General features: G+C 42.0%; 1 protein-coding gene across 3 annotated transcripts; it reads left to right on the top strand.

The window, feature by feature from the left end:
• The first annotated feature begins 4,970 nt into the window (after positions 1 to 4,970).
• LOC110562605 (flavin containing dimethylaniline monoxygenase 4) lies at positions 4,971 to 27,230 on the top strand. 3 transcript variants are annotated; one of them, XM_021659419.2, is made up of 9 exons: positions 4,971 to 5,172; positions 6,518 to 6,657; positions 8,029 to 8,217; positions 8,753 to 8,915; positions 11,163 to 11,305; positions 12,626 to 12,825; positions 21,824 to 22,176; positions 25,804 to 25,873; positions 26,534 to 27,230. In XM_021659419.2, exons 2-9 carry the CDS (start codon positions 6,526 to 6,528, stop codon positions 26,967 to 26,969), a joined length of 1,686 nt encoding a protein of 561 aa, XP_021515094.1. In that variant the 5' UTR covers positions 4,971 to 5,172; positions 6,518 to 6,525; the 3' UTR covers positions 26,970 to 27,230. The 3 variants fall into 3 exon arrangements, with proteins under 3 accessions (XP_021515094.1, XP_021515095.1, XP_021515093.1); XM_021659420.2 differs by lacking the exon at positions 4,971 to 5,172 and adding an exon at positions 5,179 to 5,317; XM_021659418.2 differs by lacking the exon at positions 4,971 to 5,172 and adding an exon at positions 5,415 to 5,572.
• The last annotated feature ends 244 nt before the right edge of the window (positions 27,231 to 27,474 follow it).

The raw sequence follows: 27,474 nt of genomic DNA, 5'->3' as shown, positions 1-27,474 counted from the left end.
GGACTCCGGAGTACAGGATGACAGTTCATGCATCATCACTCTCAGCTTTGGGATTTTTTTTCCTATGCAAATAATATATCTTAGAGTGTTTTTTCTAGTTTTCTTTGGGTCCAAAGATTAGTCAGTATCAAAGTTCAAACCGTATTTTGGTGCCTCAAAGGTCCATTCTTCTAACTCCTGGGTTCACTCTAAACTAAGAGATTCCCAAACAAAGTCAGTTGGCATGGAAGAGGTTGACATTTGGAAATACACAATGGAGCAGGTACAGAGGCCCCACCACCACCACCACCCAACTTCACAGAGGGCTGACCACCAGTACATATGGAACAGGAAATCCTGAGGTAGCCCTCACTGCAACCAGTGGAGTCTGTTTGGTCTGAAGACTCAGAACTTCTTGCTTCTTTCACTCAGAAAATCCTCTTTGCTTTCTGTTCCTGGTGCTTCTAGTCTGATTGTGCGTCGAACTGCAAAGCCACGGGGACAGACTCCCAGAGCCCAATTAGTGATGCAACAGCAAACCTATGCACAGGGAAAGAGAACCCCGGAGACGGGATAGCAGGACGCCTCAGCACATGCTCGTGCTGGTTCAAACATCAGAAGAGCAGCTGTGGGCAGCCTCTGCCTCTCAGAGCGGCGCGAATGCTCATGCTAGGTTCCTCAGGCTGGGCCCGTGGGCACAACACACACGTGCTCTTCCGGTTCCCCAAGGCAAATACCACTATGGTAAGTGGTGCATACATACAGAAACCACACAGGGTTGTACAGCTAGATCCCACCTCTAAAAATATGTTACCTGAAAGACAGGGATGGGGGCACATGATTGTGATCTCAGCCCTGGGGAAGATCTCACAAAAGAATAGCAGAACGAAAAGCATAGAAAAGCAGAGAACGCACAGAGAGACCCTGCCTGCAAAAGAGGAAAGAAAAGAGCTTAGAGGCAGGCTAGACTGAAGCCTCAGAGTATTGGGCTCCTATTCCCAAATGACAGCATTTAGCTAAACCAAGCAGACCACTGGGCTTCCCAGTTAGGTCTTGTCTAAACACCTTTATTCATGTTGCCTTCCTGGCTGCTCCAGGTGTTTGCATTTCTGACTCCTGGTTCAGAAAACGCTCAGTGAGGCCTGGTGGAGAATGTTCCCTCAGCAACAACAGACCTGCACGAGCTGCCATCACTATGGTGGCCTCCAAGCACTGAGAGGAAATAAGTACAAGTCCTGGCTCCTTAGTACTACCTCCTGCTGCTACTTCCTCGGTCACTCTTCCTTCCACCACGTGGATGTCTTCAAAGGAATTTATGTCCTTAAACAATTTTTACCACCTCACACCGCTGACTCAGTCTGAGGGACACTCCTACTTGGGAACCCTGAAAGTCAAGACCACAAACCTGGGGTTAGAAAACAACTAGCACATGGGCGCCAGGAATATTCTCTCTCTCTTTCCCTGTCTCTCTCTCTCTCTCTCTCTCTCACACACACACACACACACACACACAGACAAAGAAGAATCTTTCTTTCTTTCTTTCTTTCTTTCTTTCTTTTTCTTTATTAATTACACTTTACTCACTTTGTATCCCCCCGTGGTTCCCTCCCTCCTCCTGTCCCGATCCCTCCCTTCCTCCACCCACTGCATGCATGCCCCTCCCCACGTCCACTGATAGGGGAGGTCTTCTTTTCCCTCCTTCTGATCCTAGTCAATTAGATCTCATCAGGAGTGGCTGCATTGTCTTCTTCTGTGGCCTGGTAAGGCTGCTTCCCCCTCAAGGGGAGGTAATTAAAGAGCAGGCCAATCAGTTCATGTCAGAGACAGTCCCTGTTCCTATTACAATGGAATCCACTTGGATACTGAACTGCCATGGACTACATCTGTGCAAGGGTCTTAGGTTATCTCCATGCATAGTCCTTGGTTGGAGTATCAGTCTCAGGAAAGACCCCTGTGCTCAAATTTTTTGGTTCTGTTGCTCTCCTTGTGGAGTTCCTGTCCTCTCCAGATCTTACTGTTTCCCACTTCTTTCCTAAGATTCCCTGCACTCTGCCCAAAGGTTGCCCATAAGTCAGCATCTGCACTGATAGTCTGCAGGGCAGAGCCTTTCAGAGGTCCTCTGTGTCAGGCTCCTGACTTGTTCTCTCTTTTCTCCTTCTGATATCCATCCTCTTTGCCTTTCTGGATAAGAATTGAGCATTTTAGCAAGATTCCTCCCTCTTGATTAGTTTCTTTAGGTGTACAGATTTTAGTAGGTTTATCCTATACTATATGTCTATATGAGTGAGTATATGCTGTGTGCCTCTTTCTGCTTCTGGGATAGCTCACTCAGGATGATCTTTTCCAGATCCCACCATTTACCTGCAAATTTCATGTTTTTCTTGTTTTTTATTGCTGAGTAATATTCCATAGTGTAGATATACCACAATTTGTGCATCTATTCCTCCACTGAGGGGCATCTGGGCTGTTTCCAGCTTCTGGCTATTACAAATAATGCTGCTACAAACATGGTTGAGCAAATGTCCTTATTGTATACTTGAGACTCTTTTGGGTATATGCCTAGGAGTGGTATAGCTGGATCTTGAGAAAGCGCTATTCCTAGTTGTCTGAGAAAGTGCCAGATAGCTTTCCAGAGTGGTTGTACAAGTTTATATCCCCCCAGCAGTAGAGGAGGGTTCCCCTTTCTCCACAACCTCTCCCGCATATGTTTTCTCTTGAGTTTTTGATCTTAGCCATTCTGATGGGTGTAAGGTGAAATCTTAGGGTAATTTTGATTTGCATATTTCCCTGATGACTAAGGACATGGAGCATTTCTTTAAGTGTTTCTCTGCCATTCAATATTACTCTATTGAGAATTCTCTGTTTAGCTCTGTACCCCATTTTTAAATTGGATTACTTGATTTTTTGCTGTTTAACTTCTTTAGTTCTTTATATATACTGGATATTAGCCCTCTGTCAGATATAGGGTTGGTGAAGATCCTTTCCCAATCTGTAGGCTGTTGTTTTGTTCTGACAACAGTGTCCTTTGCTTTACAGACGCTTTCCAGTTTCATGAGGTCCCATTTATTGGTTGTTGCTCTTAGAGCCTGTGCTGTTGGTATTCTGTTCAGGAATTTGTCTCCTGTGCCAATGAGTTCAAGGCTGTTCCCTACTTTTTCTTCTAAGCGGTTTAGTGTGTCTGGTTTTATGTTGAGGTCTTTGATCCACTTGGACTTTAAATTCACACATTTATGGACACCTGATTTTTGACAAAGATGCCAAAACCATTCAATGGAAAAAAGACAGCATCTTCAACAAATGGTACTGGTCTAACTGGATGTCTACATGTAGAAAAATGCAAATAGATCCATACTTATCACCCTGCACAAAACTAAAGTCTTTCTTTCAATTACAGTTTATTCACTTTGTATCCAGGCTATAGCCCCCTCCCTCATCTCCTCCCAGTGCCACCCTCCCTCCCTCCTCTCCCCCTATGCCCCTCCCCTAGTCCAATAATAGGGGAGGTCCTCCTCCCCTTCCATCTGACCCTAGCCTATCAGGTCTCATCAGGGCTGGCTGCATTGTCTTCCTCTGTGACCTGGTAAGGCTGCACCCCACAGGAAGAGGTGATCAAAGAGCCAGCCACTGAGTTCATGTCAGAGACAGACTCTGCCTCCCTTACCCACTTGGAAACTGAGCAGGGGTCTAGGTCTTCTCCATGCATGGTTCTTGGTTGGAGTATCAGTCTGTGCAGGCCCCCCTGCATCCAGGTTTTTTGGCTCTGTTGGTCTCCTATGTAGTTCCTGTCCCCTCCAGGTCTTTCTATCTCCCTCTTCTTCTAAAAGGATTCTGGAACTCTGCTCAAAGTTTGGCCATGAGTCTCAATATCTCCTTCCATACCCTGATGGGTAGAGTCTTTCAGAAGCCACCTGTGGAAGGCTCCTGTCCTATTCCTTGTCTTCTCCTACTTCTGATGCCTATCCTGTTTACCCTTCTGAGTGAGGTTTCAGCCTCTTCCCTAGGGTCCTTCTTGTTGTTTAGCTTCTTTAGAGCTATAGATTTTAGTATGTTTATCCTATATTATATGGCTAATATCCACTTACAAGTGAGTATATACCATGTGTGTCTTTCTGCTTCTGGGATACCTCACTCAGGATGATCTTTTCCAGTTCCATCCATTTGCCTGCAAATTTGATGATTTCCTTGTTTTTAATTGCTGAGTAGTATTCCATTGTGTGAATGTACCACAATTTCTGTATCCATTCCTCAGTTGAGGGACATCTACGTTGTTTCCAGAGTCTGACTATTATGAATAAAGCTGCTATGAACATAGTTGAGCAAATGTCCTTATTGAATGGTGGTACATCTTTTTGGGTATAAGCCCAGGAGTGGTATAGCTGCATCTTGAGGTAGCACTATTCCTAATTATCTGAGAAAGCACCAGATTGATTTCCAAGATGGTTGTACAAGTTTGCACTCCCACCAGCAATGGAGGAGGGTTTCCCTTTCTCCACAACCTCTCCAGCATGTGTCATCCCTTGAGGTTGTTTTTTTTTCTTTAATCTTAACCAAGGAGAATCATTCTTTGAAGGTGCGGCCTCTGGCAGTATTCCCACGCTCCATCCGTTATCATCCATGAATGGGCAGAACTAAAGGTACCAAGGTATCAAACTAAAAATGAAGCCATTATACTGAGATGTGTTTGGAGGATGGAGGAAGTTGATAGGGATTCGTGGACAGATATGATCATATTTCATTGAATACCTGTAAAAACAAATTCTCCAAGAATAAAAATACAGAATGAAATCAGATGTCACTGAGAGGATGAGAGTTTGGCGCCCTCTAAAGGCAGCAATGATAGCAGCACCGCCTTCGGGTGCCTTTAGGTCTTGTCCCCCAGAGGGTGTGGGAAAGGGGCAGGGCTCCTTTCTTTCCAATCTGAAAGCTGCATTGTAAGTCCTCACGCAGCCCTCCCCTGAGATTGCATATAAGTGTCAAGTTCATATTAATACAGCTCCCTGTTGTCAACAGCATGGCAGAAGAAGCAACTTGCTTTTGTGTTAAACTGAGACTTCAATCAGAGTCAGCATTCTGATTTCTTCTTAGAACAAGGCTCTGAGACTGAAACTTCCTCCTTGTGTTTCATAAGACAAACACCTCCTTTGACCTCTCACCTTTGACTTCAAGTCCAAGGATCTGCTCTATGCCTGCAAGGTAAGTGTCCCGGATATCTTTCTTTTCCCCCACTTCAATAGGAAATTTTTCTAGAAACTGCTCTTGCAGAGGGCGAATGGAGAGTGTGTTTTTCGCAGATGGCATGTGATTTGCGTCCGAAGCCTGTCGACTGAGGCTGATAGAGGTAAGGAGACAGAAAGCAGCGCAAAGTTAGAGGGGACCATCCAAACGGAAGGCTCCGCCTCAGTCACAGGCGTGAGTGCTTCAGCGGCTCTCCTCGGACTCCGGCTGTTCTCAGAACTACACAGCAGTGGGCAGCCGTGAGGAGAAGGCCAGTTAGCTCTTCAGCAAATATCAGTGTCCCAGGAGTCCTAACTGATCATTCCATCTGCTAATCACCTGTGGCTTTCCAAGTCAGAACTGTTTGCTGACCTGTCAGGTATGAGGTGGGGTTTTGTTACACAGAGGTCCGAGTTCAGAAACTCGGGTCCCCTGTCTAGCCAGGGAACAAAGCAGTGTTTGTCACGTTTTAGCACTCTTTAGAAACGACAGAGATGGCACGCCGTGCATTTTCTTAACCTCTCAAGTTTTAAGGCATAGCTTGATTGTTTGGCACTGTATTTTGTTTAGCTCTTGTAGGATTTGGGGTTTGTTTTGTTTTGTTTTGATTGCGTAGCTTTCTTCTTCTTCTTTCTTTTTTGTGGGTTTGTTTTTATTTTTTGAAATACCACTGTGGTGAGTGATGCGTACATGCAGAGTTCCTCTGCCGCAGAGCATGTATCGATTTACCCAACACAGCTCCATTCTCCAAGCTTCGGATTGGAAAGCTAGAAAACGCTACCTCAAGTTTGGTATCATTGATGAGATTGAAAAGATTTTGTATACTTCTTGATTGATGCTATTCTTTTCTTGGATAAATTGCCCGTCCATGTCAATTTGTCCAATTGGCATTTTTTTTTATTATTTTTCTTTTTTATTGAAAAGAGATTTTTTTCTCATGCAAATTTTCTTTTTTATTATTAATTTTTATAAGTTTATTTTACATATTAGGCATAGTAGTATTTTGTTTATTGCAAAATAGTTTCTCTAGATTGTTAACTATATTTTTAAAGGTTTGTTTTTACAAATACACACACATACACATATGAGCATTTTGCCCGCATGTATGTATATGAACCATGTGCATGCCAAGTTCCCAAGGAAGTCACTTCCAGAGCCTGCAGCTTTTAACCAAGGTGTGGTCCGACTTCCGCCAACAGATTAAATGAGAGAAATTATTTAACATTAGCAAGAGATACCATTAGCCACATTGCCGAGGCCGAGCCCCGTGTCCAGGGTTCTCTTGTAACACTGCCATACAGAGTTCTCCTTGACCTTCACACAGAGCACACCATGGCCAAGAAAGTTGCAGTGATTGGAGCTGGCGTGAGTGGCCTATCCTCCATCAAGTGCTGCTTGGATGAGGACCTGGAGCCCACCTGCTTTGAGAGAACCAATGACTTCGGGGGACTGTGGAAGTTCGCTGTGCGTGGTTCGAATCTTCCCATCTCATAGCCGTAATCTGGTTACATGCCACTTCTGCTCACTTGTGGCAGCATTAGCTTGCCTTGGTGATCAAAACGGTAGCTCGCTGTGTCAAGCTAAATATGTGTGTGGGGCCATGATATACGCTATGTGGGATGTAAGATGCCTGAGAAGTAGGCAAGGCATAGTTGAGGACATGAAAAACAGAGCAGACAAAGAGGGAAACCTGGCAATATCAGCATAGCCTGGAGGTTTGCGATGATTTCTGGACTCGGAAAGTCTAGCCGTAGCAAAGCATCATCCAGCAAGCCGGACAGTGCTGGTGAATGACGAATAGATTGCACACTTGGTGAAGATGAAGTTGGAGGAGAGTAGTTGTGACCCAACTCTCAGACACTGCTCAGATCTTATGGAAGATTCAGTGTGTGCTTCCCGTGGCCCTCTGTCGGAATACAAGGGTACACCAAACAAACAGGGAGCCCCACCTCCCTCCACACAGCCGAGAAAAGAACAGAAACCATAATGAGGTCCTCACAATGCAGTATGAGCAGCTCTGAGATGCAGGGCACAGTGCTGTGGGGCCCCAACACTTACCCTCAACAAACCCTTGAGTCCTGGAAGGCCTCCAGCAGACAGTAACAGGGAAAAAATAAAACTGAGAGAGAAATGGAAATTAGCCTCAGACATATGATGTTTATTGGTGCCTAGCATATAGATGCTTTTGTTGTCTTGTTTTTGAGTAATAGAGATCAAGACTGGAGAATGAGTAAGGAAAACAGGAGGAAGAAGAGGTTACCAGCTCAAGATGAATTTTTCCTGATGGTTAATCTGGGAGGGAGGGAGAAAGGGCTAATGAGGGGGGAGCTAGGTTTTGTTCCTATAATTAGTGTCTGGTATTTTTAATGTTGATGGAATGAATACAGTCAGTAAATATGCATAGAATAAAATTAGAAAAACTGTCAAGCAGTTCCCTGGAAAAAGGCAAGGAGAGAAATGTCCAGAGTGAATGGAGGGAGTCTCTATGAGAATGACAGGTGACGAAGGAACAGCTGGCCAAGGCTCACCATGAGCCCTACGTCCATGGAATCAGTCAAGAACAATTTCGTACTGTCATCAGCTTCTTGTGATGGAGCAAAGATATTGCACTTAATTATTCCAGTCCCAGAAGGGATGTCTTATCATGACAAAATGGGTAGCCAATGCTGCAGTTCCCAGAACTCTTTAAAATTACAAGTAGAATGCTAATTGCTCTAAACTCTTTCAGCTGGACAAGCATGAGCCACCAAGGCCACCACAGTTCCTTGCCTTCTTCTTTCCTTGTCCCTTGCCTTGTTCCTTCTTTCCTTCATGCTAAATCTACCTCCACTACAGGAAACTTCCAAGGATGGGATGACCAGGGTCTACAGGTCACTAGTGACAAATGTCTCCAAGGAAATGTCATGTTACAGTGACTTCCCATTCCAGGAAGATTTCCCCAATTACATGAGCCATGAGAAATTTTGGGACTATCTCAGAGAATTTGCTGAGCACTTTGACCTCCTGAAGTATATTCAGTTTAAGGTAAGATGGTTTGGGTTGTGGAAAGTTCATGAATGGAGGCTGGCCACGTCAGCAATCTAATGGAAATGAGCTGACTAAGGAAACTTTTCTTTGATTTTTATCTTGATATGAAAAGGTTGGTAATTCTTTCCTCGATGTTCTTTACATACATCATTAAAATACTGAATTTCTTGATTCCACCTGTAAACGTCAAACTCTTGTTTAGGATGAAACTTAATTTTTTTTCCTGAGAATAAAATAAGAATAACTCCAGTTATGAAACCCATTGGGAAGAAATGACTACAACTCAACATAGAAATTATGCTGAAGGAAAGTTTGCTCTCCTGAATTCCCAGTGCATCAGGAAATTATAGCCCATTTCCTTCTCACCAAGAAGAAAGTCCCGCTTCATCCTTCCAATGAAGGGATTCAGCTCTTCGAAATCCTGGTCCACATATGAGCTTACATCATGAGTTAATCCACTTGAAATAGCAGACGGGTTATTTTACCAGTCACTGGGTGAGAGTCAAAGGGAGTGTTTGTCTCTTGCTCACAGACTACTGTGCTCAGTGTAACACAACGCCCAGACTTCTCTGAAACTGGCCAGTGGGATGTTGTCACAGAGACGGAGGGCAAACAGGACAGAGCTGTATTCGACGCCGTCATGGTTTGTACTGGGCAGTTCCTCAGCCCTCATCTACCTCTGGAGTCCTTCCCTGGTGAGTCCATTCTACCTGAGACCCTCGCTACTCTCCTGGGTTCTTCAAGAAGAAAAATGACTTGCTCGTAATTGAAAATACTTCCCCAGGCTTGTACACCGTGTTACATTGGCTTGGAAATTACATGCACAGAATTACTTTAAAAGGTAAAAAAAAAACACAACAGTGTTTTGGTGTGCAGTGTGCCTATTCAGGTATTAATAGAAATGCTGTGGCTGAAGCCTTACCCAGCATGCCCACTTCAAGTACAGCAATCAAACAAGACTTAAAATATCACACATCTGTCATTTTTCCTAAAGGCTTTAATTTGGGGGGTTGAGTTATATAGGTCCTTTGAATCAGGACTGGCCTATGATTCAAAACCTTAAAGTGAGAGAATCCAGTAGCTTGACAGGTAGTTTTTAAAGGAAACAAAACAGAGGTTATATATTTAAATGAATAAATTCACTCTTTAAAATTGCCTATTACACCTCTCAGATCAGGGTGATTTTGAAATCCCCTTTGAAAACAGCTCAGCACATTCTTTTCAACACATTCATGACTGGCAAACCTTCATCTTTGAGGTCATAATCGGTTATTGAGAAAGCTGATATCCATTCAAATCCAGGTGTGACAAATAAATTAGGGAAGTGATTACTAAAATGTAGTGAACCTGTTTTTATTCTGTCATCAATTTTTTCTGAAAGCAAATAGTAAGTAAGGTTTTGAATTTTTTTCTTTTCTTTTCTTTTCTTTTTTTTTTTTTTTTATGTGTATGTAGCCATAGTATTTGCTGTGTCGCGTATACACGTGTTTGTACAGGTGCCTGTGTGCAGATGCATGAGGGTGGGAGGGGGTGTTGGGTGTCCTGCTCTATCACCTTCTGCCTGGTGCTTTTGAGACAAGGTCTCTCACCGACCTTCGCTAGGCCAGTAGCCAGCAAGGCCAAGAAACCACCCTGTCTCCACCTCCAACAGCTCCTGGATTCCAGGCATAAATGAGGCCATATCTAGCTTTTCACATGGATCCTGGGATCCAAACTGAGATCCTCCTGCTTGCATAGCAAGCACACCCTCCCAGCGAGCCATCTCTGCAGCCCCTGAGGAACAGAAAGAAATGATAAGAATGTAAGGGATAAACCTCTAGACTTCACAAGGGAAAAATTAAATGTAAATCTTATAAAAATCTATCACAAGTAAATAGAATATCTTATTCAAAAATATGTTTAAAAGCAGGGATCAAGTGAGAATCCAATCCATAATTTCTCAGGGGGTGTTCTAAATGGTGCCTGGGCTTGAACCCAGGGATCGCAGTCAGATCATCAGGTTTGATGGCATGACCTTTAACCCACTGCCCCATCCATTGACTTTTCATCAGTGTTTTAAAACATGGCCTTCTTTGATTAAATTTATCCCAGGCTATTTTGTTATAGCTACTATATATGGAATTGTCCTATTGATCACTATATCATATCTTTTTCCATTGGTATACGCTGATAATACTCTGTATGTTATTTTATATATGCTACTTTCATATGTTGATTTAGTGTTCTGCAATTTCCCTTAATTAATCAATCCTATCGGGTCGCTTTTCAGGGTGGAATCCAAGGAGTTTTCTGTATGTAAAACCATCTTACCTGCAAACAATGAAAACTTAACTTCCTTCTTTCCGAAGTGAATGTTCTTCCTCCTCTTCATTTCGCTGTAGCTGGGCTTTCTAGCAGCGCACTGAATGAACGGAGCAAGCTCAGGCATCTGTGCCCTGCCCCAGATGGCAGAGGAATGGTCCCCATGTTTTTCCTACTTGCTATGATGTTATCCACGTGTTTATGTTACATGAACGTTATCATATTCGCATATAGTCAGTGTACGTACCACAGTGCACATACAGAAGCCAGACGACAAACTGCAGAAGATATTTCTCTCCTTCCACCATGTGGTTTCTGGGAATCCAACCCAGGCTGTCAGACTTGTCAACAAGCGCCTTTACTCACTGAGCGCCCTCTCTCTCTCTCTCTCTCTCTCTTTCTCTCCAGCTTTGGACAGTACCGTTAACAAGGCTGGTTGTATGAGAGATGCACTTGGGCTCACTGAATTCCTGGAAGAGTTGTTCTTCCTGCCTCTACTTCTTCCCTCTACTTCCTGCCTCTACTTCCTGCCTCCACTTCCTGCCTCAAGTGGTGATACAAGCAATGTGCCTCCCTATCGCTGTGTACTGCAGGATTAGAGCTTAAGTATTTCAGGTCTTTCCATCCTTTCCTTCCCCCAGGAATCCGTAAGTTTAAAGGACAGATCCTACACAGCCAAGAGTACAGGATTCCAGACACCTTTCAGGGCAAGCGCCTCTTGGTGGTTGGTCTTGGAAACACTGGAGGAGACATCGCAGTGGAGCTCAGCTATACAGCAGCTCAGGTACACACTACTTGTGAGTCCACTCCTATCAGCATGGGCGCTGGCTACAGAGAAACTGTCAAGACGATAAGCACCTTCCCAACTGGTAAATTATGCTGGCATGATTTAAGTGGGGGAAAGCTCCAAAGCCACTCTTGGTCTGCACTTTCCAGAACTTGACTATGTCCAAAAGGCTCCAGAAAAACTATGAATGCCTACCCACAGGAATTGTTCAAAGGTGATCTTTAAGGAATGAGACCAAACTTTCCTACAGTCATCTCCATCTCCCTGTCTTCATCTCTGGATCCTGCACACCTACTCTCTTTCCCTCTTCCAACAGCCATTTCTTGCTGTTCTCTATTGAATTAGAGTCTCGCTATGTAGCCTCACCAGGCTTCAAACTCTTGCTTCGGACTCACAAACTCCGGAATTACAGGCATGTGCATCTAATACCTGGCCATCTTCCTTTTACATAAACCCTCCGTAATTCTGTCAAAATCCCATGCTAGAACCCAGTGAGCAGTAAGGTTGTTTACCAAAATCTCCAACTCTCCTACTAGAAACCAGCTCTGTTCTTTGTTTTAATATAAAAGCAATCTTTCACTTGCACAGGTATGTAAGTATATATAATGATTTTAGACATTCCAAACAACTCACAAGTTAAAGATCTATTTCACATTTCGTAAATTATAAGAAAATTAGTAGATTTCAAAAGAATAGATTTGTCTTTAATTCGGTTACAGTTGCTTTTCCGAACCTTTTAATTCTCTACTATTCATATGGTTAAAAAATTGCCAGACCAAAAACCTGGAGAGCTAGCTCAGTCACACAAATAAATGATTGCCACAAAAGCACGAGGTTCAGAGGTCCGTCCTCAGAGCCCACATAAAAAGCCAGCATTATGTACTTCTGGGAAAGCAGATCCCTGAGGCTCACTGGACAGCCAGCCTGGTGTAATATTTGAGCTCCGTGTCCAAGTATGAGATCAAACAAGGTAGATGGCTCCTGAGAAATGACCAGAGGTTGAGCCCTGGTCTCTGCATGAATGTATACATGCATTCACACATGTCTGCATTCGTATGTACCACAAACACACACAAAATCTCCAGACCAACAGATTATACCTACAAATATTACAATCCTATTTTCGTAACTGTATAAATACTATAACGAAGATATTTAACAGAAGTCAAGGGATGTGTTTTTAGAACTGTAGCAACAAGAACGTATGGTCACCCGTAGATCTATGTTAGAAAAACCAAAATGTAATTTGAAGCACATCAAAGAAAACATACTCCAAAGTGATGAGCATGTGTTTATCCTTCTTGCTTTCCTTTTCAGGTGTTTCTCAGCACTAGAACCGGTAGCTGGATCTTAAGCCGCCTCTGGGCTGGTGGCTACCCTTTCAATATGATGCACTTAAGAAGATGGCATAATTTTATTAAACGAGTCCTGCCTTCACGTTTTATGAGCTGGTATCAAGAGAAGCAACTGAATAAAATGCTTAACCATGAGAATTATGGATTAAGCATTGCAAAAGGGTACTTAAGTTTTTACTTCATGGGAAAGCTTCAGATTGCTTTCACTATTTTTACAAATTCGTATAAATTTTAAGTATCGACTGAGTTCCGTACATGCACGTAGTATCATCTACTATTCAAAGCCGACCTCCTTTGTTTCCACCCTTCTTTTCCCCGATAGTCATTCTTCTCCATCTCTAATCGTCACTCTTGTGATCCTGACTTCCACATGCAGAAATGAATGTGCAGCACTTACCTTTTCAGTTGTGTGTATCTCATGTAACATAGTCTTCAAGTCTCTCCATTTTTCTATAGGTGAAAGATTCCATTTTTCTTTAGGCTGAAAATAGTCTGGGTTGTATGTGTGTGTGTGAGAGAGAGAGAGAGAGGAAATTTTATCCATTTATTCATGCATTTGTTGTTGAGCATTGAGGCTGACTCTGTACCTTAGCTAATGTGAATAATTCCACAGTTAAAATGGGCATGCAGATATCTCTTTGGAATGCTAATTTTATTACTTTTGAAGTGAGATAGACAGATCATATGGTAGTTCTAGTCCTAGTTTTTTGTTGTTTGGTTAGTTGGGGTTGTTGTTGTTGTTGTTGTGGAACTTTTACAATATTCTCCATATTGGCTGAACTAATTTACATTCCCACCAAGAGTACAAAGATTCCTCTTTTTCTATTCCTTCACCCACATTTTCCTTTTAGAAAAACAATAGCCATACTAACTGGAGTGAGATAGTATCTTGTTGTCATTCTGATTTGGATCCCTGATGGAAATTTTTAAGTCAACAATTCTCATTCTGTACTATTCAGAACTTTACATATTCAATACCTACAGTTTCTCCTGTTATAAACTTATTTCCTTAAGACATTGTCCATCAATTTCCACAGCAGTTCTTGAAATGGGCATATTCTCTGTCCGGTAACAAAAGTAGTGAAGTCACCATGCTAGAATAAAATAAAGGATGAAAACTTTTATGTCCGGCTTGAAAGGAAATTGAAGTTGGCTTTGGGGCAACTTGAGATTGCTACTGTCCAGAAATACAGTGCTGGCAGCATCAGCAAGCACAGACTGCTGTCTCTCGCTACCTGGAATAATAAATGTCTAGTCTGACTGTGAAAAGGGTATAAATTCCTAACAGGAGTACCTAAAATAATATATCTCTTACTATACTATTGTATAAAATATATATTGAGATGAAAAAAAAAACTTTGAACTTCATGTTATGTCATTAGGTGTGGTTTTAATATATGCCTGAATCAAACATTCTTTTTTATTTATTTTTTATTAATTATGGTTTATTCACTTTATATCCCAGCTGTAGACCCTTCCCCCATCCCCTCCCTCATCTCCTCCCATGACCTTCCCTTTGTCCACTTATAGGGGAGGTCCTCCTCCCCTTCCATCTGAACCTAGTCTATCAGGACTCATCAGGACTGGCTGCATTGTCTTCCTCTGTGGCCTGGTAAGGCTGCTCGCCTCTTAGGGGGAGGTGATCAAAGAGCCAGCCACTGAGTTCATGTCAAAGACAGTCCCTGTTCCCCTTACTAGGGAAACCAGAGAAATCTGAGCTGCCATGGGCTACATCTGTGCAGGGGTTCTAGGTTATGTCCATGAATGGTCCTTGGGAGGAGTATCATTCTCAGAAAAGACCCCTGGGCCCAGATTTTTTGGTTCTGTTGCTCTCCTTATGGAGCTCTTGTCTCCTCCAGGCCTTTCTATCTCCACCTTCTTTCATAAGCTTCCTTGCACTCTGCCCAAATTTTAGCTATGAGTCTCAGCATCTGCTTTGATACTGTGCTGGGTAGAGTCTTTCAGAGACCCTCTGTGGTAGTCTCCTGTCCTGTTCCCTGTTTTCTCCCTCTTCCACTGTCCATCCCATTTGCCTTTCTAACTGAGAATTGATCATCTTACCCAGGGTCCTCCTTCTTGCTTAGCTTCTGCAAAGTGTACAGATTTTAGTGTTTTTAACCTATATTATATGACTAATATCCACTATAAGTGAGTATATACCATCTGTGTCTTTCTGCTTCTGGGATACCTTACTCAAGATGATCTTTTCTAGTTCTCACCATTTGCCTGCAAATTTCATGATGTCCTCGTTTTTAATTGCTGAGTAGTATTACATTGTGTAAATGTACCACAATTTCTGTATCTATTCCTCAACGGAGGGACATCTGGATTGTTTCCAGATTCTAGCTATTATGAATAAAGCTTCTATGAACATGGTTGAGCAAATGTCCTTGTTGTATACTTGAGCATCTTTTGGTTATATGCCTAGGAGTGGTATAGCTGGATCTTGAGGTAACACTATTCCTAATTTTCTGAAGACGCACCATATTGATTTCCAAAGTGGTTGTTCAGTTTATATTCCTACCAGCAATGGAGTAGGGTTTCTCTTTCTCCACATCCTTTCCAGCATGCACTGTCACTTGAGTTTTTGATCTTAGCCATTCTAGTGGGTGTAAGGTGAAACCTCAGGGTTATTTTGATTTCCATTTCCCTGATGACTAAGGACATTGAGCATTTCTTTAAGTGTTTCTCTGCCATTCGATATTCCTCTATTGAGAATTCTCTGTTTAGCTCTGTACCCCATTTTTAAATTGAATTACTTGATTTTTTTGCTGTTTAAATTTTTGAGTTCTTTATATATTCTAGATATTAGCCCTCTGTCAGATATAGGGTTGGTGAAGATCCTTTCCCAGTCTGTAGGCTGTCATTTTGTTCTGATGACAGTGTCCTTTGCTTTACAAAAGCTTTTCAGTCTCATGAGGTCCCATTTATTGATAGTTGCTCTTAGAGCCTGTGCTGTTCATGTTCTGTTCAGGAATTTGTCTCTTGTGCCAATGAGTGCAAGGCTCTTCCCTACTATTTCTTCTAACAGATTTAGTGGTTTTATGATCTGGTTTTATGTCGAGGTCTTTGATCCACTTGGACTTTAGTTTTGTGGAGGGTGGTAAATATGGATCTATTTGCATTTTTCTACATGTAGACATCTAGTTAGACCTACACCATTTGTTGAAGATGCTGTCTTTTTTTTTCCATTGTATGGTTTTGGCTTCTTTGTCAAAAATATCTGTATACCTGTATATCCATAGGTATATGGGTTTATTTCTGGGTCTTCTATTCAATTCCTTTGATCTACCATTCTGTTTCTAAGCCAGTACCATTACTATTATTACTATTACTCTATAGTTTTTGTTACTATTGCTCTGTAGTACAGCTTGATATGAGGGATGGAGATACCTCCATACGATCTGTGTACAGGATTGTTTTAGCAATTCTGGGGATTTTGGTTTTCCATATGAAATTAAGAATTTTTTTCAAGGTCTGTAAAGAATTGTGTTGGTATTTTGATGGGAATTGCATTGAATCTGTAGATTGCTCTTTGCAGGATGATCATTTTTAATATGTTAATCCTATCGATTCATGAGCATGGGAAATCTTTCCAACTTCTGATATCTTTTTCAATTTCTTTCTTCAGAGACTTGAAGTTTTTTTCAAACAGATCTTTCACTTCCTTGGTTAGAGTCACACCAAGGTACTTTATGTTATTAGTGGCTACTGTGAAAGGTGTCATTTCCCTAATTTCTTTCTCAGCACTTTTGTCTTTTGTATACAGGAGGGCTACTGATTTTTTGAGTTAATTTTGTATCCAGCCACTTTGCTGAAGGTGTTTATCAGCTGAAGGAATTCTCTGGTTGAATTTTGGAATCACTTATGTATACTATCATATCATCTGCAAATAGTGATACTTTGACTTCTTCCTTTCCGATTTGTATCCCCTTGATCTCCTTTAGTTGTCTTATTGCTCTAGCTAGGACTTCAAGTACTATGTTGAAGAGATATGGAAAGAGTAGAAAGCCTTGCCTTGCCCCTGATTTCAGTGGGATTGATTTAAGTTTCTCTCCATTGAGTTTGATGTTGGCTATAGGCTTGCTGTATGTTGTCTTTACTATGTTTAGGTATGTGCCTTGTATCTCTGATCTCTCCAAGACTTTAAACATGAATGGGTGTTGAATTTTGTCAAATGTTTTTCTGCGTCTAAGGAGATGATCATGTGGTTTTTCTCCTTCAGTTTATTTATATGGTAGATTACATTGATGGATTTCCATATACTGAACCACCCCTGCATGACTGGGATGGATGAAGCCTGTTTGGTCATGGTGTATGATATCCTTTATGGGCTCTTGGATTCAGTTTGCAAGTATTTTATTGAGTATTTTTGCATCAATGTTTATGAGAGATAAGTTTGAAGTTCTTTTTTTTGTTGGGTCTTTTTAGGTATCAAGGTGACTGTGGCTTCATAGAATGAGTTTGGTAATGTTCCTTCTGTTTCTAGTTTATGGAAGTTTGAAGAGAATTGGAGTTAACTCTTTTTTGAAGGTTTAGTAGAATTCTGTACTGAAACCATCTGGCTCTGGGCTTTTTTTTTTTTTTTTTTTTTTGGAAGTGAGAATTTTGATGACTTTCTATTTCCTTGGGGGATATAGGACTATTTAATCTATTTACCTGATCTTGGTTTAATTTTGGTAAATGGAATCTATCAAGAAAATTGTCCATTTCATTTAGATTTTCAATTTTTGTGGCATATAGGCTTTTGTAGTAAGATATAATGATTGGTTGGATTTCCTCAGTGTTTGTTGTTATATCCCCCTTTTCATTTCTGATCTTGCTGACTTGGATAGTTTCTCTCTGCATTTTAGTTAGTTTGGCTAAAGGTTTGTCTATCTTGTTGATTTTCTCAAAGAACCAGCTCTTGGTCTCATTGATTCTTTGAATTGTTTTCTTTGTTTCTAATTTATTGATTTCAGCTCTGAGTTTGATTATTTCCTCTTGGGTGTGTCTGCTTCCCCCCCCTTCCACCACCACCCCCCACTAGGGCTTTTAGGTGTGCTGCTAAGTTGCTTGTATGAGAGGTCTCAAATGTCTTTCTGAAGGAACTTAGTGCTATGAACTTTCCTCTTAGCACTGCTTTCATTGTGTCCCATAAGTTTGAGTAAGTTGTGCCTTCATTGTCATTGAATTTTAGGAAGTCTCTAATTTCTTTTTTTATGTCTTCCCTGACCAAGCTGTCATTGAGTAGAGAGTTGTTCAGTTTCCCTGTGTATGTAGGCTTTTTGTTATTTCTGTTGTTGTTGAGGTCTAGTTTTAAGCCATGGTGGTCTGATATGATACAAGGGATTATTTCAATCTTCTTGTATCTGCTGAGGCTTGCTTTGTGTCCGACTACTATATGGTCAATTTTGGAGAAGGTTCTGAGGGGTGTTGAAAAGAAAGTATACTCTTTTGACTTTGGGTGAAAAGTTCTGTAGACATCTACTAGGTTGTTTTGATTTAGGACCTCTAAATCAAAGCAGGTGCTCTTGTATTTGGGGCATAGATGTTCAGGATTGTGATGTCCTCCTGGTGGATTTTTCCTTTGATGAGAATGAAGTGTCCCTCCTCATCTTTTTTGATTGATTTTGTTGAAAATCTATTTTATTAGATCTTAGGATAGCTACCCCAGCTTGTTTTCTGGGTCTGTTAGCTTGACAAATATTTTTCCAGCCCTTTACTCTGAGGTAGTGTTTATCTTTGTTGCAGAGATGTATTTCTTGGATGCAGCAGAATGTTGGATCCTGTTTCTACAGCCATTCTATTAGTCTGTGTCTTTTTATTGGAGAGTTGAGTCCATTGATGTTGATAGGTAATAGTGACCAATGAATGTTAGTTCCTTTTATTGTGGAGCTGGTGGTGTTAATGTGTTTCAATGCTTGTTTTCTTTTAATTTTTTTGTGACGTTGTCTGTATCCTATGTTTTCATGGGTGTAGTTGATTTCATTGGATTGGAGTTTTCCTTCTAGTATCTTCTATAGGGCTGGGTTGCTGTGTAGATATTGTTTAAGTTTAGTTTTTTCATGGAATACTTTGTTTTCTCCATCTATGTTGATTGAAAGCTTTGCTTGGTATTGTAGTCTGGGTTGGGATCTGTGGTCTCTTAGAGTCTGCATGACATCTGCCTAGGCCCTTCTGGCTTTCATTGTTTCTGTTGAGAAGTCTGGTGTGATTGTGATAGGTCTACCTTGGTATGCTACTTGGCCTTTATCCCTTGCTGCTTTTAGTGTTTTTTTTTTTTCTTTGTTTTGTAGATTTAGTGTTTTGACTGTTATGTGATGTGAGGAGTTTCTTTTCTGGTCTAGTCTATTTGGTGTTCTGTATGTCTCTTGTATGTTTATGGACAGCTCTTTCTTTAAGTTGGAGAAATTTTTCTCTATGATTTTCTTGAAAATATTTTCCAGTACTTGGAGCCTGGAATCTTCTTTTTTATCTATTCCTATTATTCTTAGATTACGTCTTTTCTTTTCTTTTTTTTATTGGTTGCTGGGAATTGAACTCAGGACCTCTGGAAGAACAGACAGGGCTCTTGACCTCTGAGCCATCTCTCCAGCCCCAGATTACATATTTTCATGGTGTCCTTTGTTTCTTGGATGTTTTGTGTTTGGAACTTTTCCAATTTTACTTTTTCTTTGAGAGATGTACCAATTTCTGCAATTGTATCTTCAGAGCCAATCTCTTGTATTCTGTTGGTGATGCTTACCTTTGTGGTTCCTGATTTTTTTTTCTCTAAGTTCTCCAGCTCCAGGTTTTTCTCTTTTTGTGTTTTCTTTATTGATTCTAATTCTGTTTTCATGTCTTGCACCATTTCCTTTATTTGTTTGAGTGTGGATTCCTGTCTTTCCATGACGGCCTCTATTTTGTTGTTGTTCATTTCCTCTCTATATGCCACTACTTGTGCCTCTACTAGTGCCTCTATTTGTTTGGCTGTATGTGCCTGTATTTTTTTGAGAGCTTTATTCGTTTCCTCTCTATATGCCCTACTTGTGCCTCTATTTCTTTGGCTGCATTTGTCTGTACTTCTTTGAGAGCTTTGTTTCCTTTTTATGTGCCTCTAATAGCCGGATAAGCATAGATTTGAGATAATTTTCCTGTGTTTCTGATGAAATAGCAAATCCATTGATGGGGGGTTTGTGGTGAAGCCATGATGTCTAAATTTTTGTTGAATGTGTTCTTACACCGACCTCTAGACCTCTAGCCATCTGCTTATCTGTACCCTTCACTGTTTGTTCCTGGAGTCTGTACTTTAGACTGTGTCCATCTGTCTCTGGTGTCTGGTGTAGTCTTCAGGAAGATGAGAGAGGGCTACCGGTTTGAGAGTGGATGCTGGTGTTTCAGCTGTAGCTAAGAGAGGAAGGTCACAGGCACATGTGTACAAGCACAGGTGTGTGCATGGAAGTGTGCCTTGAAGGACAAGGTGCTGGAGCGTGTAGATGCCTGAAAGGGTGGAGCTTAAGCACAGGAGTAGGTGCGGGTGCTGGCGCTGTTGCAGGCACAATGCGCATGTGCAGGTGTCCTGACTACCTCAGTGGCCTACAAGCCTGTAGTACTGTCCTCCTGGTATTCAGATACGTCTGGGCTCCAGGAATTGTTCACCTGGACTCCACTGAGAGACCTGCAGGACAGGGGCTTCAGTGTTGAGAATGCTGTCCCAAGGATCCCTATGTTGCTCACAGCAGGGGTTTGGATGGGAGGGATTCAATGTCTGGCTGCTAGCCAGATCTGGATCCTGGATCTGGGGCTCTGCATGCACTCACTTGAAGGCACACTCACTTGCTCGCAGGCCCAATCGGAAAGTACAGGGGTTACCCCCGTTCTTTACTCTCAGATTTGTGCCCACAGAGTGTAGGAGATCTGTCAGCTCAATGGTGTCCACTGTTTGGCCTCCAGTCAAGGAGAGCTGTACTTGGGGTATCCTCCTCTGCTGTCTCAGTCACAAAACAAGAAAGCTCCTGCTTGAGCTAGCTACTGCCCACTGTAGCGCAGATCTGGGAGGCCCTGCTCTGCCGTCTCAGTCACTGAGTGCAGTGCTTGGGGCAACCGCGGCCATCTCTGCTGAACAGGGATGTCCTGCTTGGGGCAAGAGGAAGTGCAGAGGGGTTGAATATTTGCCACTCTCAGTCCCTGGAGACGTCCATGGGTGACCTGGATCCAAACACTCCCAGCTAGCAGGTGGTCTCCCCTCGCCAGAACATTGACATTGAGACTTTCTGGGCAGTTTCGGAGTTTCAGATCCTGTTCCCTTCAGTTACGACACACACTGGTCACCACCTTCTTGCACTGCCCCCAGCCCCCGTCAAATATTCTTTAGCAACATCTATTTTAATGTATAAGAAAAACAAAGGGCAGAGATGATGTTGACGTGACCTGTCAGTTTTATAAAGGCCATATGTCTGATGAGATTGTGTAATGATAAAAAAACAGCCATTCATGTAAATAGATTAATAGTTTATTTTTAGACAAATAGTTTCTTACTGGTTTCCTCTTGACCTCATTGACTTCTGTGGACCTGGGTGTTATAGAACCCCAAATTGATCCCAAATGGTTAGTTATCTATTCCATCCTTATACTTTAAGCATTGCTGTACTAGGGATATAGCTCAGTGGTAAACTACTTGCCTAGCGAAGAAGAAACAAAATAAAATCGCTGCCCTAAAAAAATGAATTCTGAAGGATAGAGTCATAGGTCAAGCATTGGTGAGACTGCTTGTACATAAAGGCACCTGACATCAAGCTTGGGAACCTGAGTCCAGTCCTGCAGAACATGTAGAAGAAAGAAAGGACTGGCCCCTGCAAGTTTTCCTCTCTCCATCTATCTGTCTATCTATCTATCTATCTATCTATCTATCTATCTATCTATCTATCATCTATCTATCTTCCTCAGTGCAATATTTTTTAAAGGGAATTGTAAATCAAGTCAGAAAAGAGTCATTTTCCACAAGCCTTCTACGGGAAGGAGGGAGGCAGCATGTTATAAAAACAGAGACTGTTTACCAGCTTACAAACTTCAAAGTTAGACACTGGTCAACTCACTTCCTTCATTTGGCAAATAATCAAATTTGACTGACTAAAGAAATCATTTGCTAAAGTCTCTTATAGGTAATTATAGTGAATATATATATTTTCCTCTGTTAAAGGAAAACACCAAAATTTATTGTGAATGATGAGCTACCAAACCGCATCCTCTGTGGGAAAATCACCATGAAAACCAGCGTGAAGGATTTTACAGAGTCCTCTATCATCTTTGAAGATGGGACAATAGAAGCCAACATTGACGTAGTGATCTTCACTACAGGATATGAATTTTCTTTTCCCTTCTTTGAAGAACCTCTCAAAAGCCTTTGTACAAAAAAGATGGTCCTATACAAGCGAGTCTTTCCCCCAAATTTGGAGAGAACAACATTAGCCATCATTGGCCTGATCCGCCTCAATGGGTCTATCTTAGTGGGCACAGAGTTCCAAGCACGGTGGGCCACAAGAGTATTCAAAGGTATGTTAGCTCTATTTAAACACAAACGCCATCAACTGAATCTCAAAATTAGTGCGTGCATTTACCTAAAGTCAAACAGACATGAGCTAAAGTAATATAAAATACGAGGAGCAGACTTAATGAGCAATTAATCATATATATATATATACATGTATGTATGTATACATATATATACATATATGTATATATATGTATATATGTGTGTGGCATCATAAGAGATGTTCATATGTTTCATTCCATCTGATTGAGAGCAGGCTGTGCTGATGCTGTGGATGTGATAAAGTTACACAACAGAATTGATCAGGGTTTTTACACTTAAAGTTCCCATTCTACTCTAATTCAGTCTTTCCATCTGTACTAAAAGCAGAAGTTTATATTGCCTCCAAAGAATGATATTGAGATAATGTGAATAAAACTGAGATCTTAAGAGAGTAGCTAACTGTCAGCTGTGGTGGGGCAAAGACCCCTGCTCTACATGAAGCCTACAGCCTGAGTTGATCCCTAAATCCCAGGGACCTCCACTCAGGGAAAGCAAGATCCTTGGCTTCACCACAGAATTTCAGGACGAGCCAGTATGAAGCGGGCCTGGAGTTTATTAAACAGGGATCTTGGAGACACGGTAAGACACATCTTGGCTTCTCAGAAAAGTGTCTTGGCAGAGGAGTCTGTATGAGCCCAGAGGGTGGGACCTAGAATTCCAGCTGATAAAAGTTCCAGGTCTGAAGGCCGATAGATGTTTTAGCTGTCTTGTCTTTGATCTTCCCAGAAAATATCTAAGAAAGGAGGAAAGCCATACTTCAATGGTTTAGGCCTTAAAGTATTTTGCTATTTTGACATTCATTTCTATATTAAAGGAATATTGTCTCTATGTGAGCATCTTTCACAACTGTTAATTGTCCTGGAATTCTTGATTCTCATTTGGTGAGAGGCTTCAACCAGACTCCAATCCTCATAACTTTCCCTGTCTTTCTATCCTGCCCCATAACTGTTAACGCATGCTTATAAAAACATTTAGCCCTGGTAGTACACCATGTGAGTTATCATTTTAAGAAGCTAAAGGGTCTGGAGATGCAGTTAGTGGGGTCTAACCCCAACATTGACACTCATTAGCTTTGTAAAGACCTTTTCAGATCTCTTGTTCTTCATCCATATGATATTTTTGTCAAGCATTTTTTAATGGATACTTTTTACAAATAAGTTAGCAGAGTACTTACACACCATGAAAGCCCACTGAATAATAACTGCTGCTCTTACTGTTGGCATCACACCAGGCCAGTTAGGTTAGCTGGAGTTTTAAAGAACTGCAGCTGTGCTTTTTTTTTAAGTATAAACAGCATTCACATTTGGGCCAAACAGGTTATCCTTAATAAATAAAAAACAATCACTAGTAATCTCATGCTGTGATTGCAATAGACACAACCTTACTTGAAAACCTATGCTTGAGGCTGAAGAGATGGGTCAGTAAAGAACTTTATTTTCTTGCAAAGAACATAGGTTCAGGTCACAACACCTGTTTGGCAGCTTACAACCAATTTCAAGGGATCCTGCACATACATGTAGGCAATACACTCATATACATAAAAATAATAAATATTTTTAAAAGCAGTATATGCTCTCCTAAGTCACTATTCAACCCATATGTATTTATTTGGTTATTTATATGAGTCTATTTAATACGTGTTTTGTAGGACCTTGCACATGCCAGGCAAATACTCTACCCCTGAGCTACATTCTCAGCCTTTTCTTTTTCTTTTTCTTTTCTTTATCCTTCTTCTCTTTCTCCTCCTCTTCTTCCTTCTTCTTTTTCTCCTTCTCCTTTTCTGAGACAGGCTTCTACTGAAATTTTCAAGCTGACCCTGAGCTTGTGGTCCTCCTGCTTCAGTCTCCTGAGCAACTCAAATTACAGGCCGGCACCACAAAGCCCAACTGCAAACATGCTATTTGAACGGGATAAGGCAAGCTTAGATCTTTATACCGCAGGGAAAGAATCTCAAGCTTTCATTAAATTATTAAGAATTTGTATTTCTTTGAAGCCACCTAAAGTGCTTTCACAGCACTATCCAATTACACTAAAACCACAAAAGACTCTTAAATACTCTCGTTGTTTGTGTATAATGAGCTGTAAAACGCTTATTAAAATGATACACAGCTGGCAAGACACAGCTAAATTGGTTCATAGCGTATAAGTAATTGCATGGTCCAACGGAGAGCTTCCAAGGGGCACTTCAGCAACCAGAGTCTTGCTAGCTTTTGACAAGTTAACAAAGCCCTGGCAGAGAACATGGCACAGAGTTGCTCAGACCTACCTCTGAGAGTAATGAACCATACCCTAGTACCTCTTGGTACCAGGCTAAGCAGGACTGACCAGAAGAGGTCAGGGGACAGGACAGATTATCATGGTCACAAGTAGCCTGAGGCAAATAAGGGAGACTTCGAGTGGGGGTGGGAGGGAAGGTTCAAATAAAGTAAGTAAGGGTAAAGCTGCAGAAAACCAAAGGGCCAGATGAGATTTTAGATATGCTGGGAGTTGGGCCACTAGAGAGAAGGGTTAAAGTCCATGATGATAGGTTAAAATCTGGCTTAGAAGTAAAAAGAGCAGGGACAGAGGTCAAGGTCTGAGACTGTCCTAAGAAGGAGGTTTGTCACTGCTCTAGAGGCAGTGGGACCCTGGGAGAATGGAACTGATAAATAAGTCAGACTAAAGTCTTATCCAATAGCCAACTTTATTCAAAGCCTCAGATAGTTTATACTGTTAGTGCTTTAAAAAAAAAAAGTTGAATGAGTAAAGTTCTCATGAGTTCAAGCTGTATACAATGACAAGAAAAAGCTGCATGTGAAAAAAAAAAGACACGTTTTTCCATAGAGGCATAGAAAGAATAGTTTAAAGATTTACTTGAATGACAGCAGCAAACAATGAGTCACCTGAAGTAAACTCACTCCTATCCACTACACCTGCGAGGGGCACAAAACTGCATTCCCAGTACAATTCGGTGTTTTGAAGAAATCTGAGGTCACCAGACTAGGAGCGTTCTCACAGGCGCTCAGTTTTCTTTTCACTCACCTCCTTTTCTGGACTGAGTACCAACAGAGGTGATCCCCATAACACACACACACACACACACACACACACACAGAGAGAGAGAGAGAGACAGAGAGACAGAGAGAGAGAGCGCTCCTATTTGAGGCCAAGACTGACCACACAGGAGACTTCCTGATAACAAAACTAAAAATGTGTCCCAAAAGTGAACAGCAAGTGGTTTTAACACACAGGAACATACGCAAATATCGTGCAGGAATGTTACACAATACACATAGTGCTGAGAGAGGCGGAAGCTTTGACAGTGGATGTGGCAACAGGGGGGAAGGCATCAAATCTGCTGGAGCAGAGGTGATGTCCACTGCGAGTGGCTCAGGTTGGGGGATGGGCCACAGGGCACCTGTCTGAGACTCCGGCGGCGATGAGGTTCCCTGGTTAATGGGATTTTACCTCCAGGAAGTTCCCTGCCATTGTTCTGCAGTTCCTAAGGTCCGAGGCTGGAGCAGACGGAGGCCAGAAATGAGAGGATGCAGAACTTAAGGAGAAGAAAAGCTAACATGCTTACTGTTTGCTTCCCCTGTTCCTCACAGGACTCTGTGACATACCTCCGTCCCAGAAACTGATGGCCGAAGTCACTAAAAAGGAAGAGCTCATTAAAAGGTATGAGGTATAGCCTGCTCTAGGGGATCGTTAGTAAGTCCTATTCAACTACCTGGGACTTGGGAACCTGATCCTGCCTTCCTGCCTCACCTTCACATGATCCCAGGAAATCCATTCTGTGTGTATTTACTTCCCACTCACTAGCTTGGCTTTGTCTATTTTTGCTTCTCTATCATCCTCCCCCTTAAACCTGATAAGCCCCCAAATTAGCTCTCACTCCTAGACGGCCTCATGCTGGCCCATAGCTTAAGTATCATCATATAATCGATTACTCAAGTAATCCTCCTGCCTCAGCCTCCCAGGTAGCTGGGATTATTCCTTTCCCTGTCCACATACGAAATGCTTTCTGATCCTGTTCATTCATCAACAACATCTTAATCGGACAGTCCAGGTTTTAGCCTCCTGTCATGCACAAACACCAAAAGCTATTGTCTCAATGCTTCTCTTTCTACCTCCTACAACAAATAATTTGCCCTCAAAGCCATGCTTGCTAAATAAGCTCCCCTTGCTATTTCTTCCCATCATAGAAGAGCATTCCCAAAGTAATGTTTGATCCTAATACAGCAGTAACAAAATAACAGGGTGAGGAGTAAGTCTTATAACCAGGGAAATGCAGGCTGGGGTTGGTTAATGGATGTTATGTACCCTTTTTGCCCGTAGGGGTATGATTAAAGACACCAGTGAAGACATTCTTGACTTCATTTCCTACATGGATGAGCTCGCTCAGTGCATAGGCTCAAAGCCCAACATTCCACTTCTGTTCATTAAGGACCCAAGACTAGCTTGCCATGTTTTCTTTGGACCGTGCACCCCTTATCAATACCGCCTAGTGGGCCCTGGAAAATGGGATGGAGCCAGAAATGCCATCCTGACCCAGTGGGACAGGACCATGAAGCCATTAAAAACTCGAATTGTTCCTAAGTCCCCTGAGCCTGCCTCCCTGTCACATTGCTTAAAAGCTTGGGGGGCACCTGTCCTCCTCGTCTGTCTTATATTTCTCTGTAAATCTTCACGTTTCCTTAAATTGGTGCAAGAGAAGCTACAAGGAAGAGTTTTCCCTTATCGCCTTCTATGGTACGTCCCCCAGAATTCATGAGTTGGTCTCCAGCCATGGAGAAAAGTATCTGGGGCGCCCTTGTAAACAGACTGGTGCTGCTCTCAAGTACTGGATCAGTCTCCATAGGGTGGTGGTCACAAAGCAAAGCTGCCTCTTATTTCATCACCTTTCCTGCGCACTTATTTGCCCTTCGACCTTTCTGCCATGGGACGACATAGTGGAAGCCTCTCACCAGAAGCTGCCACTGTGTCCTTGAACCCCCCAGCCTCACAAACAAAATAAACTTCTATTTCACCCTTCTCAAGGACTCTGTTGTGGTGATGGGAAATGGTCTGAGGTGCCCCGTTACCGATTGCTGCACATTAATGGGACTGTTTGCAATGCCTGCTTCAAGTCATGGCCGCTCCATCTCAAGTGTCTTGTGCATGCCTCCTCTCTTTCCCGTAGTATCTTCCAAGTTCAGGTCCAGTCATACCTTACCCAAATTCCCGGATTTTCAACTTTGGTCTCAGTCCCCTCATTCTCACCTTGCTTTCAAATGCAA

This window comes from Meriones unguiculatus, chromosome 11 (genome assembly GCF_030254825.1).
Source record: "Meriones unguiculatus strain TT.TT164.6M chromosome 11, Bangor_MerUng_6.1, whole genome shotgun sequence".
NCBI classification, from domain to species: Eukaryota; Metazoa; Chordata; class Mammalia; order Rodentia; family Muridae; genus Meriones; species Meriones unguiculatus.
This window is presented reverse-complemented; position numbering and strand designations above follow the sequence as displayed.

Excerpts from the sequence above, each read along its gene's own strand:
- LOC110562605 (XM_021659419.2), top strand. The coding sequence starts at position 6,526 with ATGGCCAAGAAAGTTGCAGTGATTGGAGCTGGCGTGAGTGGCCTATCC. Across the intron at positions 6,658-8,028 it reads GGGGACTGTGGAAGTTCGCT|GAAACTTCCAAGGATGGGAT; the intron begins GTGCGTGGTTCG and ends CCTCCACTACAG. Across the intron at positions 8,218-8,752 it reads TGAAGTATATTCAGTTTAAG|ACTACTGTGCTCAGTGTAAC; the intron begins GTAAGATGGTTT and ends TCTTGCTCACAG.